The sequence below is a fragment of the Dreissena polymorpha genome, chromosome 4, assembly GCF_020536995.1.
Source record: "Dreissena polymorpha isolate Duluth1 chromosome 4, UMN_Dpol_1.0, whole genome shotgun sequence".
NCBI lineage: Eukaryota > Metazoa > Mollusca > Bivalvia > Myida > Dreissenidae > Dreissena > Dreissena polymorpha.
The window spans coordinates 87,634,816-87,654,912 of NC_068358.1; the positions used below are offsets into that span (position 1 = coordinate 87,634,816).

General features: G+C 35.8%; 2 protein-coding genes across 6 annotated transcripts in view; one reads left to right on the forward strand and one right to left on the reverse strand.

The window, feature by feature from the left end:
• Nucleotides 1-336: 336 nt before the first annotated feature.
• LOC127877398 (uncharacterized protein KIAA1958-like) lies at nucleotides 337-2,370 on the reverse strand. Its single transcript, XM_052423231.1, has 3 exons — nucleotides 1,756-2,370; nucleotides 1,293-1,465; nucleotides 337-1,144 (listed from the first exon to the last, which is right to left on the reverse strand). Exons 1-3 carry the CDS (start codon nucleotides 2,368-2,370, stop codon nucleotides 406-408), a joined length of 1,527 nt encoding a protein of 508 aa, XP_052279191.1. The 3' UTR covers nucleotides 337-405.
• A 3,472-nt stretch (nucleotides 2,371-5,842) lies between these two features.
• Nucleotides 5,843-20,097, forward strand: part of LOC127877394 (transient receptor potential cation channel subfamily M member 3-like) — a 279,970-nt gene continuing 265,715 nt past the window's right edge. For all 5 annotated transcript variants that reach the window (XM_052423217.1, XM_052423218.1, XM_052423216.1 and 2 more), the window contains exon 1: nucleotides 5,843-5,995. The gene's annotated coding sequence lies outside the window, so the exon portion shown is untranslated. The remainder of the gene's footprint in view (nucleotides 5,996-20,097) is intronic.

Sequence of the window (20,097 nt, forward strand, 5' to 3'; positions counted from 1 at the left end):
AAACCTTTTTATTTTAACAAAATTAGTTTTCATGAGTGTTTGTCGTACTTTGATAATGACTGTAGTGTAACCAAGATCAGTGTATTACTCCGCGTTCCAAAAATAACCGCTGATCAAATTGTCATTTAAAATAATCAGAATATCGTTCTGTGACAAAGAATCGTGCGTTACTAATAAAAATTTTATTCATATTGAATTGCAAATCTAAAAGTTTTATAACATTAATATAACATTTAGTTGTTCAATACAAGGAACTACATTTGTATACAACGTAGCCTAACACCACACACAATTCACTTTCGATGTTCAAACTATCAACTAGAACACGAGGTGCAAAACATTTGCTTCTTTGTTGTAATATGTGGTTATTTCGTGACGAAATAACAATAACAACTTGGATTTAATCTAATTATTCACATTAAAATTTTGAATGTGGAAAGTGGCACCAAAGAATTGTGAGGCAAAGTTGTTCGAACGAGAGAAAGACATTTGCTGGTGAAGTGACTGGGTGGGACGAAAATCAAGATCAACTTGTTCAACGGTAGACAGTGGTTGTGTAGGCTGCATTTCGACCATAGTTTCAGTGCATGAAGGTGAACAAGAGGAAGCTGTTTGTTTGTTACATTTACTGGACTGAGCAAGAATGTTGGAACACTTTTGCTGCTGTTCAACAGATATGGTGGAATAATTGGTTATGGACTGGACATTTTTGTGCCCTGTTATGGCCATGATTTCAGTGGGTGGAATGTTTGCATTTCGAAGTTTTTGGACCAGGAATTTGCGAACTGAGTGGTTGGTTATTCTCTTGTGCTCGGGAAAGCCGGCGTCTTTTGCCATGGCCTTCAGCATCTGACCCAGCTTGTTGACACCCAATTGTTGACGCAAGAACCACTGGGATGCAGTGTCAATTGTGCGTGTTGCCAGGTAGAAAGGGTGCTGATCTGAAGAAAAATCAGATGGACGCATATTCGAGTACAGCTTGTAAATTAACACGGGATTTCTTGGTCCAGAAGTGCCGAACATCTTGGGAGACACTTTTCTTATGTCAGCGATGTTCTCTCCTGTGCGCGTTTTCGTTTGCCGCTCGTTTAACTCGAGATACTCAACACCATTCGAGTCTACACGGAGGCGGACGTCTCCCCACCTAACAAAATACAAGAATCTTAATTTAATGTCAGATATGAACAATAATGAAATACAGCATTTAAGTTGAAGCGGATGTACTTAGTGAATGGGGTGAAAAAATACTGAGAAAAATTGATACATATTTTGTGTGTAAAAATGTTTCTTACCGCAAATTGTATTGCTCCGTTGTACCTCGCAAGCCAAAATGAAGGCAGTTGTTCAACCAGACTGTATTTAACAAGGCTTTCGGAGACTCCGTGCCAAGGATCCCCTTCTCCCAGAGCAGATCGATGTCGGTATCACTCAGCGGATGGGCCTCCCTAGGACGGTTTCCCATACCCTAAATTGGTGATTTATATTTATTATACTGTTTCATTTAACTTTTCGACTATATTTTTTAATTTAAATTTATTTTTTGAGTATTCTATCTTTCGTAGGCTTACAGTATTACTTTTAATGTGACTTTCAGACTTTTATTTATTAACTGCAACTTTATGTCGACAGGGTATTAGTTTCGTACAGACTACACTTGGGATTTTTTCCCAATTTTGTCATAAATGATACGTTTTCTGTTGAATATGTTATTTTTGCCAAATTTCTTTTAGTTATAACCGTTCATCTCAATTTTACCTGTTTCTTAAGACTTTTTTTCTTTGCATTGTAGGTGTCCCTTGTGAGTGCAAATTGGGCTCCAGTCCCTGTCATGACTGAACATCCATAGCGATGTCGTTTCAGGTACCTGTCAACACTAGCAATGATGCCACGGAGGGAGCTTGGTTCAAAATCTGTGCCATTTGACTTTTTAAGGGACAACAGGAAAGTGGCCAAATACTCATCAAGAAGAGTTGGTTCTATGTGGTGGATTTCTTTTGATTCAGCTTTTGACATAAGAAACCTTTTAAATTTGTTTATGTCAGACAAGGTCTTCGATACAGTCTTTTTATTTTCATTTTGGACAATGAAATCACCAACATCAGTGAGGTTAACATCTAAGAACTCTTTATTCTCATGCAGATCTAAAGTTGGGGGGAAGACATTGCTACTGGATGGTGCGTTACTACTGGGGCTGGTTTCATTTTCAATGGTCGATTCAATTTCATTTGTGAACAAAATAGATGGATCAAACCCATATTGTTCCTGGAACTGGCTTAGTGTTAATTCCACTTCAGTTGCTTGTTGCTCATGTTCATTATTTAATTCATCCCAAGTTAATGAGAAATTGACTTTGTCAAATTCGTCAGACATTTTGAGGGGTTTACGATTTCGCAGACGATTGTGTTCTATAGTCAAAGGGGAGCAACTCGAACTGACTTCTTCAAAGGGGAGCAACAACAACAGAACCTATTTGCAACATAGTGTTAAATTTACATAATACTAGAGGTTTTAATAAAAATAAATGACAAAAAACACGGTTTTTTGCTACTTTTATTTGTTTTAAGGTCATTAAGATTGACAAACATTTGAGATTGTTTTTATTATTGATGCACTTGGCAAATACAGGCGACGAGGTGCGTGGGAAAAAGTAGTCCCGGTTCGGCAGTTGATGACGTCATTTCGTGCCATTGATTATAGCCTTGCCGTTGATTATAGATGAAATTTAATCAACGGGGCTTTAATCAACCGATTTCGGTGTAAAAGTGGGATAAAATGCTATGACGTTAAATTTTATTTACACTTGAATGTATTATGAATATTGCTGGGCCAAGTGTGAGGTTGAGCGCTCTATAACCAGGTTTAAACCCCCAATGCTTTGCATTGACCGTTCCAAGGCGGTGACCCCAGCTTTATTCATATTTTGTGTTTATGTTGGTTTGTATTGTGCTGTATTGTGCTGTTTTGTACTGTTTGGGCAATCGGTCACTTGCCTTAAATAAAGGACCAACTAATTGTTTTTAATGAAAATTCAATACTGCTCCAGCAGCTGGAGTTTCACTTCTTTATATTGTTTCTATATACATTGTGATCTATGGACATGAACACTCAAATATGCAAGAAACATGTATAATGTGAGGAAAGACTACGACAGCAAACTAAGAATGAACATTCATTTTAGATTGTTAACTTCAACAGTTAAGTAACTAATAATATAAATGTTGTAAAGCTTGTGTTTGACGTCCTTGCTTTTGGACAGCAGAACAGTTTTGGCATAAATGATTACTCTTTTTCTTTAAAATCAACATTTATGCATTATTACTTAAGCAAAGTTGAAGTCTTAAAAAACACGATGACTGGGGAACTGAATTTTTCATGTTTGTTGCTTGCAATTTACTGAACATAATGTTACTGGTGAACAAATGTCTTCTCTCTTTACAGGGAGATGGTGTTTTTTTATAAACATCCAGGTTAATTTGTATAAATAAGACCTCATAACATATTTATATACATGTAGTATAAAATGAATTCTAAGCTATACATTTATTATGTGTTTCGCTGAAAATTTACAGAGAAAATATACTACAGCCGCATGTCACCAGAGTTGTTCAAGGGCATTTCGACAGTATTGCCCCTGAATTTTGCCCATTTTGAAATATTCTTGTAAAAAACTGATTCTTTGTTTAGCGTGCAAAGGCAGGGCTCCCGCTGCTGTTCGCCAGATTCGCCAATGGCGAAAATTTAGCAAATTCGGCGAATAAAACAATAGTTTGGCGAAAACGTTCGGCGAACCATTTTTTTTCCTGACAAATGCCGTCCCAGATAGTAAACTCTTTCAGCTGTAGACTGTGCTTCAATACATCGCCGTGTTATTGACCCGATAAATTGATACGCAGTCTGCATTAACACCTGTCAGAACCCGATATCGGGACAAAGGAAAATGACTGGTGTGAAAACAAAACAATGGTGTAACCGTTAATCTTATCTAAAACATCTTTGAAAGTTAAAGATTTTAGTAGTATTGGCTGGTTAAATGTTCAAAATAAAGTTAAGCAATTAACACTCAACCATGTTTATAAAATTGTTAACAAGGAATGTCCTTCTTACATGTATAATAGTTTTAGTTTAGTGTCTGATATACATAGTCATAACACTAGACATAGTAAAGGTAACTTTTATTTACCTCAAGTGAATGGTTTTACCAGCACTACTTATTATTATAATAAAGCGATCAAAGACTGGAACTGTCTACCTGCTGATGTTAACATCGTAAAGAATAAATATGAATTTAAAAAGAAAGTGAAAACTGCTCTCACAGACATTATGAAATTGAAAGAAAATGCTGATTTTTTTTGCTAGTAGTCTTATTGTTTTAATTAATGTTTAATGTGATTGGTTTGTTATATATATATATATATATATATATATATATATATATATATATATATATATATATATATATATATATGACTGTTGTTTAAATTAGTATTTGTACATAGATCTACATCTAAATGTGATAACAAGATAATAGTATAACCAGTGCACTCTAATAATATATGCTAATTACTATTTGATCTCAAGACTATAGTCTCAAGTTTAAATGAATGATATTTTTATACATATTAATGCCACCATTTTTGTACCTTTGCCACCCATCTTTAGGACCCCATTGGAAATAAGTTGTGGCGGAATTGTCCGAGGGTTCCCGATTGAATACACCCAAGAGGTTACAATACACTAAATGATCGCTTCGTGAATTCATGAAGGGCTGTACTCTCTAAAAAAAATATCATAGTTGACAGGAAGGCATGTTTTACACTTTTTACACTTATTCGGGTGTTATCTTGCGGAGATAATGGTAGGGCATGAATAGGTGTTCACTACTGAATCCCTGAAATATGATACACTTGAAGACTATAGCAACCATTGCACTAGAAAAGGTTACATTCCACTAAGAACCGGCCGAAAAAAAGTTGCAAAAACAGTCGATTTTGATTTGTGTCAAGTTCTTTTTTGCTTTGTACATGACATATCTTTTTTATTGCATAAATTGATTCCGCTTAGAATAGCCTTTAAGAAAAGGTATGGTTATGGGGGTCTCTATGTGCAAAATGTTGCATTTATTTTCGCTCAAAATTGTCGCTTTTACATTGAATTATATAGGGAAACTATTTAGTGTATTATGACCACGATCGCCGTCATGGCGAAATTGTCCGAGGATTCCCGATTGAATGAGTCCGAACAAGAATCGCTCGCAATATGAAGGTTACAATATACTAAAATATTTTCGAGTGCAATGCTATACTCTCTTAAAACATGAACATCATTTATAAGAAGACACAATTCTCTGTAGGGGCACTTGCCATGGTTTTATTTTAGAATGTTTCTTTGTGTATGTGGTAGGGAAAACATTGATGTTTAACAAAAATTCACTCTTTTGCTTGAAGGTTGGAGACTACATGAGACTTTGACAGATGGCGGGAAACCCTTCTCAACTGATACGAAGCCTGTAAATAGATGGCCATAAAACAGTGACCGCTGATTTGCGTCGAGTTCTTTCTTGCATAATGTATGACCCCCCTTTTTTATTGTTTAAATCATTGCGGCTTGGAATGCGCTTTAAGAAAAGGTATGGTTATGGGGATGTCTACGCGCAAAAGTTTGACTTTATTTTTTGTTAAAGTTATTGCTTTCACATTGAATTTGTGTAGGAAATCTTTTAGTATATTGTGACCTGAACGCATCGGACAGTGGGCTACACCACACCGTCGCCGATATGGCGGAATTGTCCGAGGTGTCCCGATTGCAATCGCTCGGTCAAAACCGGCAAGCTCCGGCTGTCACTGCTGCATCCAGCTTCCTGTCAACAGTCTTGAATTGTACTTAAATCGCAAGCGTGTGGAAAACCTATTATTTTCTTAAGATTAAATGTCAATGGGGAAAATTGACAGATCAGAAACGTGGGCAGACGTTTGTCTTCTTCATAATTTGGCGATTGGTCAGTATATGTTCGCTATTTATTTAAGAAAACACATGGGTGACACTAGACGCAGTGTAGTGTAGTATTTAGGGTGAACCAAATTCGGATACAGCTTTTTACTTTTTATTTTGTTAAAACTCTTTGCCCTTTTTTATTTATAAATATTTCTAAGATGTATATTGGTGTAATAACAATCGTTAATGCAATTATATATGTTTAATCATACTTGTTCACTAATTTGTGTATTATTAAATGTATCGTAATAATAAATTAGTCTGCAACATGGTATTATCGCGGTATTTAGGAAATAATCATTTTGGTATACATCAGATACATAATTGAATATACAATCATATTTGACCGTACATCATTTAAGAATTGCTTTTTATAACGAAAATCTATCAATTTTAATTGTAGTAATAACAGCAACAACGCCACTGTCCGTCATTTTTATTTATTATCCCCACGCTTTTTGAAAAAAAGGTGGGGATATTGTGGTTATCTCCGCCGTCCGTCCGTCCGTCTGTCTGTCTGTCTGTCCGTCCGTCCTTGCCACTATCTCCTCCTACACTAAAAGCACTAGAACCTTGAAACTTACACACATGGTAGCTATGAGCATATGTGCGACCCTGCACTATTTGGAATTTTGATCTGACCCCTGGGTCAAAAGTTATAGCGGTTGGGGTGGGGCCGCGTCAGAAATTATCACTCATTTTTTTAGGTTATTTTACATTTACTTCTTTATTTCTACACCGATTCACTTCAAATTGATACTGGACCTCTCTTATGACAATACGGTCAATCTCAACCATGCATGGCCCCATTCCCAACCCTGGGGCGCCCCGCCCACATAGGCCACACCCACCAAAAATTTCCATTTACTATAATTTTTTCATTTCTACACGGATTCACTTCAAATTGATACTGAACTTTTGTTATGACATTAGGGTCAATCTCAACTATGCATGGCCCCAATCCCAACCCTGGGGCGCCCGCCCACATAGGCCACACCCACCAAAAAATTCCATTTACTATAATTTTTTCATTTCTACACGGATTCACTTCAAATTGATACTGAACTTCTCTTATGACATTAGGGTCAATCTCAACTATGCATGGCCCCATAACCAACCCTGGGGCCCCGCCCACATAGACCACACCCACCCAAAATTGCCTTTACTATAATTTCTTCATTTCTACACCGATTCACTTCAAATTGATATTGAACTTCTCTTATGACAATACAGTCAATCTCAACTATGCATGGCCCCATTACCAACCCTGGGGCGCCCCGCCCACATAGACCACACCCACCCAAAATTGCCTTTTACTATAATTTCTTCATTTCTACACCGATTCACTTCAAATTGATACTGAACCTCTCTTATGACAATACGGTCAATCTCAACTATGCATGGCCCCATTACCAACCCTGGGGCCCCGCCCACATAGACCACACCCGCCCAAAATTGCCTTTTACTATAATTTCTTCATTTCTACACCGATTCACTTCAAATTGATACTGAACTTCTCTTATGACAATACGGTCAATCTCAACTATGCATGGCACAATTACCAACCCTGGGGCGCCCTGCCCACATATGTCACACCACCCAAAATTGCCTTTTACTATAACTACTTCATTTCTACACCAATTCACTTCTAATTGATGATGAACTTCTCTTATGACTATACGGTCAATCTCAGCTATGCATGGCCCCATTACCAACCCTGGGGCACACCTAGGTCAAACATTCGGCGTGGGGATACGCGTCGGCCTCTGCCCCGCCATTTCTAGTTTCTGTAGTTCTCACTCACTGATACATTGTTTTTTTCTAGCAGATTCAGTAACTCTCCGTATTTCAAAAACGATTTGTTTTCTTCTGCTATGTAGTAGGCTGTGTTAAACAGCGCTTCATACATTGGAAAATTCAACTCCTCAGCTTTTTTGAAACTTTTAGAGAGGGGTGTCTGGTCTGGCATATCTAATGCTTTCTTTCTGTCCACACAAAGCATATGTTTCACACTTTTGGCATGGAACTTCAATGGTTTTTTTTTTTAATTCTTGGTGACACCTTTCATCAGTGACGACTCTTTGTCCGATTGTTCCGGAAATTGTCTACACACTTTACAAAACATGGCACTCCCATCCTCGGCGAAATCGACCCATTCATGTTCATCCCTCCAATCATCATGAACACTTCTCTTCCGTTTCGTCTTGTCATAACTGAAATGGGATTTAGAATACAGAACATTTCATAGACCTCTCCGGCAACGTTACAAGGGTCACAAATAAAAATAACTTTGTTTGACATTCAAACAGATTTGATGAATTAAACAGTTAAAATGAAACGAGACATACTTATTAACAATCTTGGTAACTTTTTACAAATAAAAATTGGGCATAGGTTCCCCTGATTTTGTCCATTTAGTATCCCCAATCCCTTTCCCAGACCATTTGAAAGATGTGGATGAAGACAGAAGAGAAAGAGGGTTGGGTAATGTGCATTGTTTATTAGCAACACAATGCACAACTAAACCTCTCTCTTTTAGTGTTACTTAACCTACGTAACATACTACTACTAGTGAGGACAAAACTGCAAACAAATTAACTACATTATCTGAAGGTTATATTTGCTTTACTTACGTTTTCTGCACCTCTTTCCTCTTTTTAATTCGTTCTGCTTCTCTTTTTGACGAACTTTCATTCTTTTCCCGATCTCCACCACCTTGCAAATACTTTAATATGGAACCCTTTTCCATTTTAACATTACAGACGAACTCTTTGAAAGACACGCTTGATTTACACATGGTTACACTACGGTAAATTTGGGCTAATGCTTCTGATAACGAATTATTCTATTATAAATAGTTATTTTTTTCTGTTTATTTTTAATTAATTATAAGGAGTATTAAAATTAACCAGGTAGGTATTATTTTATTCTTCACGGAATGATCAATCTATATATTTAAATGTTTTTTTTTCACTTTTAATCGATTAGCTTAGAGCACTGACATCTACAAAAGAGCGCAGCCGATTCCGAGAATTATTTTTACTGTGCCCGTGACGTCATTTGTCATTGTCAAAACGAAAGTTCTGTTTCTTTGTGTACTAAACCTATTTTTTGTTAGTTCGAACAATTGTTCGCAATTTGTATCGATGTGGCAGGATTTCTGGAACTGAATTTATATTTATCAACTTGAAAAACAGCACTCGCCCGGTCGGTCGAGTGTTTAACAAACTCTAATCGCCCGACCGTCATTCTCACTCGCATATGCGAGCGGTCGAGTGGATTCTTCGACCCCTGTGTAACAATAAGTTTTTTCCTAAAAATTATTCGTCAATTAGTTATTTTTCAATTTGATAAAAACTTATACATATTTCTGGATCAGATGAACGCTTTATTTTGGGCATTGATAATTGTCAGCAATTCTTATTCTGGCATTATAAATTCACAGTGTCAAAAGTTATTTGTAGATATAGATGCATGTATTAATTGTATTTTGACAAATGGATGATGATTAGTCATTTTGTTTCAACCAGTTTCAACACTCCTGCCTTTTAATCTTAGAGCACACTCACAATGCCAACCCCTCTCCATCAACAACAAAGCAGTCAAAATCATGATGTTATTTGTTTTTCAGACACATAATTGCAGTGGTGTTTTGATCTGAATATTTCAGAATCTGTCACTAAATCTGAAAGTATACTCTTCACAATGTCTTTTCTCAATGGTTCAGGTCGTGTAACAAATTTCTAAATATTGAACGCGCCGGCCGTTTATGAAAGGTTCCTAACCCGTGTGCGTTCAACAAAAGACATTTTCCTAACATTTAACGATGGAAGTAACATTGATATCAACACTGGCCCTGAAGCTGTGTCTTTATAAACTTACTGAAAACATTACGGCTACACAATAGTTCAAAATATACTTATTCAAATTAGACACGGAGGAATTGGTACAATCAAAACGACGAAGAATCATATGCAATTTGTTTTTCCATTTGCATAAGCGTTTTCTTTACAATTGATTTTTTATTACACGTCGTTTTCTGTCAAATACAAATCCTGAAAACGATAAAACAAACCTTACATGTGTCTGTTGCCTTGTGGCGACTGCCAATGGGCCCTGCTACTTTTAGGGGCACCATGTAACTTTGACAAAATAATTTTCTTACTTTACTTAAAAAGCCTCATCTAATGACTTGACAAAGCCAATTATTTTATAACAATGTTATGTTCAGATTATGCAGAATTTTTCATATTTTATGCCAGTCTTGGCACTAGACTGCTATTTTAAACAAGAGAAATCAACTGCAGTGCCTTCCCCAGGAATTTGTTCAGGCGCCCCGGGGGTGGGTTCGTTGATTTTTTTTAAAATTTAACGTGTCAATTCACTTCTGTGGTGCGTTATAACTAAAAAAAAACAGCGTCAAAAGACGTCGTTTGGTGCGCTATGACTCTTCAAAAAAATCCCCCAAAAATATACTTTTGTTTATATTGTTTAATTGTTTTAAAACTTTTCCGCACAGATAGTAAAATCCCGACTCGAACGATTCCCCAATACATCAATTTCAACCCGACTCTATTACTGTATACTTACTATTTTTCAAGTTTCTATTTATTACCCGATAATCCCGTTTATTCCGTTTTTATCAATCTCTTTCTGGTAAATATTTACGATAAAAGCTTTCAGTTATTTCTTTAACACAAACCTTGCCATTTTTTAAGTGACTATTTATAGATTTGATGAAATATTGCCTCTGAATATGCGTCAATCCCCTGACCTGTTGTGTGCTTGTTAAAACGCTCAATACACGCCATTTGTATGCAATAGACGCGACGTTGTACATGCTGCATAATTTTCGCGCTCTTTTTAATTGAGAAAAAGATTCGACACAAAATAAAATTGCACTGCTAATTTGAAGCAAAATATTAAACGTTGCGGTAACATTTACATTCGGAAGTGTGTTTCGGTTTAAAAACGCGTCAACATCGACTTACGGTAATGGGTTTCGGATTACAAATTTAATTATTCCCATTTGAGATTTCAACAAATATTAACCGTTGCGTTATAATTCAACGATTATTTGTTTACACACTTTACGAGTCGAATAAATGTTTTGACGGAATTATGCATGAAATTCACGTTGTCCACGAGGATCACTGCCGGTTGCCATCATCAGTCTTCTAACTATCGATTATCGGACGAAACATTTACAAGCGTGCGTAATTAATTCAACGAAAATTTGTTAAAGCGCATTACGTGTCGATTAAATGTCAGAAAAACGAGGTGAATCAGTTTTATAAATGGACATGTTGAAATATACATGTACTGGAATTAAATAAATTGTTATCACATAGTTGTAACCGGGAGTCATTTGCACAACTTACTCGCTATAATAATTAATTGTTTACCACTTGCGATTAATTTCTTGTATTAATTATGAGTCATAGGTAACACTTGTTTACAGTAAAAAGGTGTGATGATGATGCCCGAAACCGTCTTTAATGTTCTGTACTGTGCTAATTACCGGTTTTATATTACTCAAATGGTACAACTTCTTGCTAATCAAGCTGCGATAAACTCTTACTTCATGCCCGACGTCAATCAAAAATAATGGTCGATAGTTAACCCCGCCCTCATAAGCATTCGCGTAACCGATTGGACGATGAGCTTCACAGTTTGACGACTGGAAAGTTACCAGATACATCCTTGTCAGCATTTAAATGACTGTGTAATGTGGCTAGAATAATCGATACGCGCGTCATGCTATTCTCTTATCAGTGGATTATCCATTACCCCATGTGGTGTTTATGGCGATTACTTGTGAAAGTAGGTACCGAGTGCTCTTTTAAAACAGGGAATATTGAGACACTGATAGGGAAGCCTTGATTTTTTTGGACAATCTCCACTTTCTTTTACTGAAGAATACACTAATCGGAAAATTTCAAGCGCCCCGGGGACTCTGATTTCGAAATTCAAGCGCCCCGGCAAGGGGCGCTTAAATGGCCTGGGGAAGACCCTGAACTGGGCACTGAGGTTCTAGCAGGTACTAGGACAACTAGGAGCCATGGGCGTGGGCCCAAAAAGTTTACTGCATTCTCCGCAGTACTTAATCCTGCAATGCTTTTGAATATGATCCATAATAAAAATCCGGTATTGCATGTTTTTGCCTATTTTTAGCTCACCTGTCACGAAGTGACATGGTGAGCTTATGTGACCGTGTGATGTCCGGCGTCCGTATGTGCGTGTGTGCGTCCGTCAACAATTTGCTTGTGGAGACAGTAGAGGTCACAGTTTTTATCCAATCTTTATGAAATTTGGTCAGAATGTTTATCTTGATGAAATCTGGGTTTGGATTGTATTTGGGTCATCTGGGGTCAAAAACTAGGTAAAAAACTAGGTCAAATAATTGAAAAACCTTATGTAGACTATAGAGGTCGCAGTTTGCATCCAATCTTTATCAAATTTGTTCAGAATGTTTATCTTGATGAAATCTGGGTTGGGTTTGTATCTGGGTCATCTGAGGTCAAAACTAGGTCAAATATTAGAAAAACCTTGTGTAGACAATAGAGGTCGCAGTTTTCATCCAATCTTTATGAAATTAAGTCAGAATGTTTATCTTGATGGAATCTGGGTTGGGATTGTATTTGGGTCATCTAGGGTCAAAAACTAGGTCACGAGGTCAAATAATAGAAAAACCTTGTATAGATTGGGGTTGCAGATTTTGATCAAATTTTTATGAAATTTGGTCGGAATCTTTATCTTGATGAATACTGGGTTGGGATTGTATTTGGGTCATCTGGGGTCAAAAACTAGGTCACTAGGACAAAAACTAGGACAAATAATAGAAAAACCTTGTGTTGACAATAGAGGTCGCAGTTTTCATCCAATCTTTTTGAAATTTGGTCAGATTGTTAATCTTAATGAAATCTGGATTGGGATTGTATTTGGGTCATCTGAGGTCAAAAACTAGGTCACTAGGTCAAATAATAGAAAATCCGTCAACAATTTGTTTGTGTAGACAGTAGAGGTCACAGTTTTCATCCAATCTTTATGAAATTTGGTCAGAATGTTTATCTTGATAAAAACTGGGTTGGGATTGTATTTGGGTTATCTGGGTTCAAAAACTAGGTCACTCTAGTTAAAAACTAGGTCACTAGGTCAACTAATAGAAAAACCTTGTATAGACAATAGAGGTCGCAGTTTTCATCCAATCTGTATGTTTATCTTGATGAAATCTGGGTTGGGATTGTATTTGGGTCATCTTGGGTCAAAAACTAGGTCACTAGGTGAAATAATAGAAAAACCTTGTGTAGACAATAAAGATCACAGTTTTCATCCAATCTTCATGGAATTCGGTCAGAATGTTTGTATTGAAGAAATCTGGGTTGGGATTGTATTTGGGTCACCTAGGGTCAAAAACTAGGCCAATAGGTCAAATATTAGAAAAACCTTGTGTAGGCAATAGAGGTCACAGTTTTCATCCAATCTTTATGAAATTTGGTCAGAATGTTTATCTTGATGAAATCTGGGTTTGGATTGTATTTGGTTAGTCAGGTGAGCAATTCAGGGCCATCATGGCCCTCTTGTTTAATGTAAAGCATTCCCTTTATTATTTTTGTGCTTTTTATTCATAATTTACCAATAATCCTCGAAAGTAAAAACTCCAATTGAATTTTGACATGAACTAATTTAAGTTGCTAATTTTAAAAGCGATTTTTGACTGTAAACATATCAATTATGTTTTACTGTTAACTTCACTTTCTCATTCATTGAAGGAAATAAATATGTTTGGATTTGGAAATAAAAATGGGTAATAATATAAATTACCATCCTTTAGCTTGAATGGACTTTAATTTATGTATTCAAAATCATATTCAAATACTACTAATTTATCTATGTATTTCTAGTACCCTTATATAAATAATTCAAACCAGGGATGTTTTTGAATTACAGATTCAATTGCTTTCCACAGGATTTTTGTCAGGCGCCCCGGGGTTGATAGGGGTGGTTCGGGAGGGGTGTCCCCTCCCGACGTTGATTTTTATTATTTATTTAACGTGTCAATTCACGTTCTGTGGTGCATTTTAACTTAAAGAAAAACAGCGTCAAAAGACGTCATTTGGTGCGCTATGACTCTTCAAGAAAATCCCCCAGTCATTTTAAAATATATATTTTTTTTGTTATATTGTTTGATTGTTTTAAAACTTTCCCACACATAGGTAATTAAAGTAAAATCCCGACTTGAACGATTCCCCAATACATCCGTTTCAACCCGACTCTATTACTGTATACTTTTCAAGTTTCTATTTGTTACCCGATTATCCTGTTTATTCTGTTGTTATAAATCACTTTCTGGTAAATATTTACGATAAAAGCTCTCAATTATTTCTTTTTTACCTAGCCATTTTTTTTTAGTTTCAAATAAATTTTAAGTGACTATTTATCGATTTGATGAAATATTGCCTCTGAACATGCGTCAATCCCCTGGCGTGTTGTGTGCTTGTTAAAACGATTAATATACGCACATTACACATGACGCGACATTGTACATGCTTTTAATTTTCGCGCTATTTTTGAAAATATTCGACACAAATTAATTTGCACTGCTAATTTGAAGCAAGAATATTTTAACATTGAGCTTACATTTACATTCAGAAGTGCGTTTCAGATTAAAAGCGCGTTAACATCGACTTACGGGAATGAGTGTCGGATTACAAATTTAATTATTCCCATTTGAGATTTCAACAAATATTAACAGTTGCGTTATGAATTCAACGATAATTTGTTTAAACACTTACGAGTCGAATAAATGTTTTGACACAATTATGCATGAAATTCACGTTGTCCACGAGGATTACAGCCGGTTGCCATCATCAGTCTTCTAAGTAACGATTATCAGACAAAACATTTACAAGTGTGCGTAATAAATTCATGATTTTTTTTTAAGCGCATTACGTGTCGAACAAATGTCAGAAAAAACAGGTGAATCAGTTCTAAATGGACATGATGAAATATACATGTACTGGAATAAAATTGTTATCGCATAATTGTTACCGGGTGTTATTTGCACAACTTACTCGCTATAAGAAATTAATTGTTTACCACTTGCAATTAATTTCTCGTATTAATTATGATTCATAGGTAACACTTGTTTACAGTAAAAAGGTGTGATGATGATGCCCGAAAACGTCTTAAATGTACTGTACTGTTCTAGTTACCAGTTTTATATTACATAAATGGTTTAACTTCTTGCTAATCAACAGGGCTTTTTTTCCTGACTTTGTGAAGCGGCCCTGGCCCTTCACTTTGTGAAAAAATGAGTCGCGAACTTGTCAAAATTGTGAAAAATTGAGTCGCGAACTATTCAAAATTGTGAAAAAATGAGTCGCGAACTTCTTAAAATTGTGAAAAAACGAGTCGCTAACTTCTTAAAATTGTGAAATTCAAAGTTCAATGCATTAGTATAGTTAAAGCATGCTAAACACTTGAATATTATCAAAATTTCCTTAAATAATACAATAAAGGCATATTTTCCTTCTATGAATACTGTATTTGATACAATAACAACACATATACATATATCCGATTTGCAAAACATTCATGTACCAAATGCAAATAAAATTCCTGGCCCCAACACTTCTTTACCACAGAAATAACATTTATAAACAAAGAACATTTCAAGGGCACATAACTCAGACATGTTCTGGACTTTACAGCTTTAGAACTCTGTTCTTTTTACTCTTAACAAGAAATATCTTTAAAAAAGATATACGGCGTTGATTGTGGTCGATGTTTATGAACGATCAAAAGTTATCTCTATGAGATAAAAAGTAGCGGATGCCTTTTTTCTGCGCAGTTCTTAGCTACATCATAAGCAAATTAATTACGGGGTGTTGCGCCAGATTTCGTGGCTTATTTTGCTTTATGTGATATTATTACTCAGATATCTATATTTACAGAATAGAAAAACACAAGAAACATGAAAATAAACGAGTGCATATAAGTCAGCCGGCAATACTCGAATCTTATTTAATTGCATAATTATAGTATAGCGAATTATTGTGCTCATGCTTAATAAACTGGTCTAAATGGATAAATATTTCTAATTAATTTTATCAAAATTGGTCCTTATCATGCAAATGTTGAAACCATATTAAAAATCGATGATTGACATACCACAATAATATCGCCGAATATCTTTATTTAGTATCTTTCTTATCAAAACAGACTTCAAGTGCACAAAGTTTACGAGACGGCGTTTATATAAAGATTTCTGCAACTGACCGCAAACTGACCTTGATACCATGCGGATTGGAATGCAATGCATTATAGTCACTACGTTATAGTCAGTAAGACCGGTGTAACACAATGATCGCAACCCCTTCTGCGAACTCCGGTGATGAACTGTATATAAACTCTGACTTTCACAAATGGCCGCGAATCGACCCGAAACCTCGCGGGTTGAAATGCAATGCAAGTAAGTACTAAATATGACAACATAGCCTTTAGTATAAACGCTTTTGCGCTGGTAATTCTCTGAAAATAAAAGGTGAACGCACAAACTGTATTTATGTCCATATTTGATTGTAAAACTGTTCTATCTATTGAGCCTTTTCATTAGAGATAAAATTGTTTCATGCAGTAAAACAGTGTTACAAAGACGCGGATATGTTTCCAATGTTCTGGTGTTAAACTCAAATCAGCCAATGGAATAAATGAAGTGTATTCATTCGTACCTAGCCGCGGGAAATTTTAATTGAGTATTATTGGACACTTACAAAGGTCAAGTCAGGGTGAAAAGCTGGCTTAATACAGCTTACGCCGAAAAATGTCAATAATTCTCTCAATATCTGAAGAGGAAAATTCCTTCTATATGATTATTTTCATGTTCTGTGAGCCTGATTCTTGCCAGTGCAGGATGATCTCCCTGGGAGGTTGTGATTTGATCTGAAACATTAGGTATTCATTGAACAACAGTACTTTTGTGTAAGAAATGTAAACGAGTTATTTTATTTTTCACATTTTTTCACAAAGCATAAATAGACTACATACAAATTTTGAATCATGAATATGCGTCATGAATATGCATTAAAAAAAAAAATTTAGATGAAGGGACCACATTATTACCAAGATTTACAATCGTAAACAGATACGAATAAGTTGTCTCGGTCGTCAATACTAGGGGACGTTTTGACTAGTGACCGTTTTGACTAACTTCCATCAATACATTAGCCGCGGCAGATGCTTTCACTTTTATCAAATAACTTTCCTTATAATGTTATCAATGTGCATGTTTCAAGACTTACCTTCTGTAGAAAGCTTTTGTTTCTTCACTGTTTACAGTAAAAAGGTGTGATGATGATGCCCGAAAACGTCTTAAATGTACTGTACTGTTCTAGTTACCAGTTTTATATTACATAAATGGTTTAACTTCTTGCTAATCAACAGGGCTTTTTTTCCTGACTTTGTGAAGCGGCCCTGGCCCTTCACTTTGTGAAAAAATGAGTCGCGAACTTGTCAAAATTGTGAAAAATTGAGTCGCGAACTATTCAAAATTGTGAAAAAATGAGTCGCGAACTTCTTAAAATTGTGAAAAAACGAGTCGCTAACTTCTTAAAATTGTGAAATTCAAAGTTCAATGCATTAGTATAGTTAAAGCATGCTAAACACTTGAATATTATCAAAATTTCCTTAAATAATACAATAAAGGCATATTTTCCTTCTATGAATACTGTATTTGATACAATAACAACACATATACATATATCCGATTTGCAAAACATTCATGTACCAAATGCAAATAAAATTCCTGGCCCCAACACTTCTTTACCACAGAAATAACATTTATAAACAAAGAACATTTCAAGGGCACATAACTCAGACATGTTCTGGACTTTACAGCTTTAGAACTCTGTTCTTTTTACTCTTAACAAGAAATATCTTTAAAAAAGATATACGGCGTTGATTGTGGTCGATGTTTATGAACGATCAAAAGTTATCTCTATGAGATAAAAAGTAGCGGATGCCTTTTTTCTGCGCAGTTCTTAGCTACATCATAAGCAAATTAATTACGGAGTGTTGCGCCAGATTTCGTGGCTTATTTTGCTTTATGTGATATTATTACTCAGATATCTATATTTACAGAATAGAAAAACACAAGAAACATGAAAATAAACGAGTGCATATAAGTCAGCCGGCAATACTCGAATCTTATTTAATTGCATAATTATAGTATAGCGAATTATTGTGCTCATGCTTAATAAACTGGTCTAAATGGATAAATATTTCTAATTAATTTTATCAAAATTGGTCCTTATCATGCAAATGTTGAAACCATATTAAAAATCGATGATTGACATACCACAATAATATCGCCGAATATCTTTATTTAGTATCTTTCTTATCAAAACAGAATTCAAGTGCACAAAGTTTACGAGACGGCGTTTATATAAAGATTTCTGCAACTGACCGCAAACTGACCTTGATACCATGCGGATTGGAATGCAATGCATTATAGTCACTACGTTATAGTCAGTAAGACCGGTGTAACACAATGATCGCAACCCCTTCTGCGAACTCCGGTGATGAACTGTATATAAACTCTGACTTTCACAAATGGCCGCGAATCGACCCGAAACCTCGCGGGTTGAAATGCAATGCAAGTAAGTACTAAATATGACAACATAGCCTTTAGTATAAACGCTTTTGCGCTGGTAATTCTCTGAAAATAAAAGGTGAACGCACAAACTGTATTTATGTCCATATTTGATTGTAAAACTGTTCTATCTATTGAGCCTTTTCATTAGAGATAAAATTGTTTCATGCAGTAAAACAGTGTTACAAAGACGCGGATATGTTTCCAATGTTCTGGTGTTAAACTCAAATCAGCCAATGGAATAAATGAAGTGTATTCATTCGTACCTAGCCGCGGGAAATTTTAATTGAGTATTATTGGACACTTACAAAGGTCAAGTCAGGGTGAAAAGCTGGCTTAATACAGCTTACGCCGAAAAATGTCAATAATTCTCTCAATATCTGAAGAGGAAAATTCCTTCTATATGATTATTTTCATGTTCTGTGAGCCTGATTCTTGCCAGTGCAGGATGATCTCCCTGGGAGGTTGTGATTTGATCTGAAACATTAGGTATTCATTGAACAACAGTACTTTTGTGTAAGAAATGTAAACGAGTTATTTTATTTTTCACATTTTTTCACAAAGCATAAATAGACTACATACAAATTTTGAATCATGAATATGCGTCATGAATATGCATTAAAAAAAAAAATTTAGATGAAGGGACCACATTATTACCAAGATTTACAATCGTAAACAGATACGAATAAGTTGTCTCGGTCGTCAATACTAGGGGACGTTTTGACTAGTGACCGTTTTGACTAACTTCCATCAATACATTAGCCGCGGCAGATGCTTTCACTTTTATCAAATAACTTTCCTTATAATGTTATCAATGTGCATGTTTCAAGACTTACCTTCTGTAGAAAGCTTTTGTTTCTTCACTGTTATCCTAATTTCAATAAATCAGGATAATTTTGCGTTTTTTTAATTTTCTTTGTGAAGTAACGAGCGTTCTGCGTCGCCATTTTTTTTATAGTGGCGTTGCTAGGCAGAGCTTTTACTATTAACGCCGGTTTTACCGGTTACACAACACTTTAAAATCGATTAAAACAAGCAAACATCGGTAACGCGAGTCGACAATTACTCGCGAATTCGGAATTAAAAAGGAAGTTATGCAACTTATATTTCTGTTCCGAAATGGCCGTTTTTGACAGTTTTGAGCATGAAAAGTCCGTTTTTCACGATTTAAAACGGCCGTTTTTGTAAATATTCACGGCCATGTCAGGTTTGTGAATTGGCCGTGTCAAAATTGTGAAATGTCCGTCCACGGCCAATCGCAAAGAAGGAAAAAAAGCCCTGATCAAGATAAACTCTTTTCGTGCACGACGTCAATAAAAAATAATGGTCGATAGTTAACCCCGCCCTCGTAAGCATTCGTGTAACCGATTGGACGATGAACATCACAGTTTGACGACTGGAAAGTTACCTGATACATCCTTGTCAGCATTTAAATGACTGTGTAATGTGGCTAG

Coding starts and splice junctions, on each gene's coding strand:
- LOC127877398 (XM_052423231.1), bottom strand. CDS start 2,370: ATGTCTGACGAATTTGACAAAGTCAATTTCTCATTAACTTGGGATGAA. Junction 1,466..1,755: donor AAAAAAGTCTTAAGAAACAG/GTAAAATTGAGA, acceptor TCACCAATTTAG/GGTATGGGAAACCGTCCTAG. Junction 1,145..1,292: donor ACGGAGCAATACAATTTGCG/GTAAGAAACATT, acceptor GTATTTTGTTAG/GTGGGGAGACGTCCGCCTCC.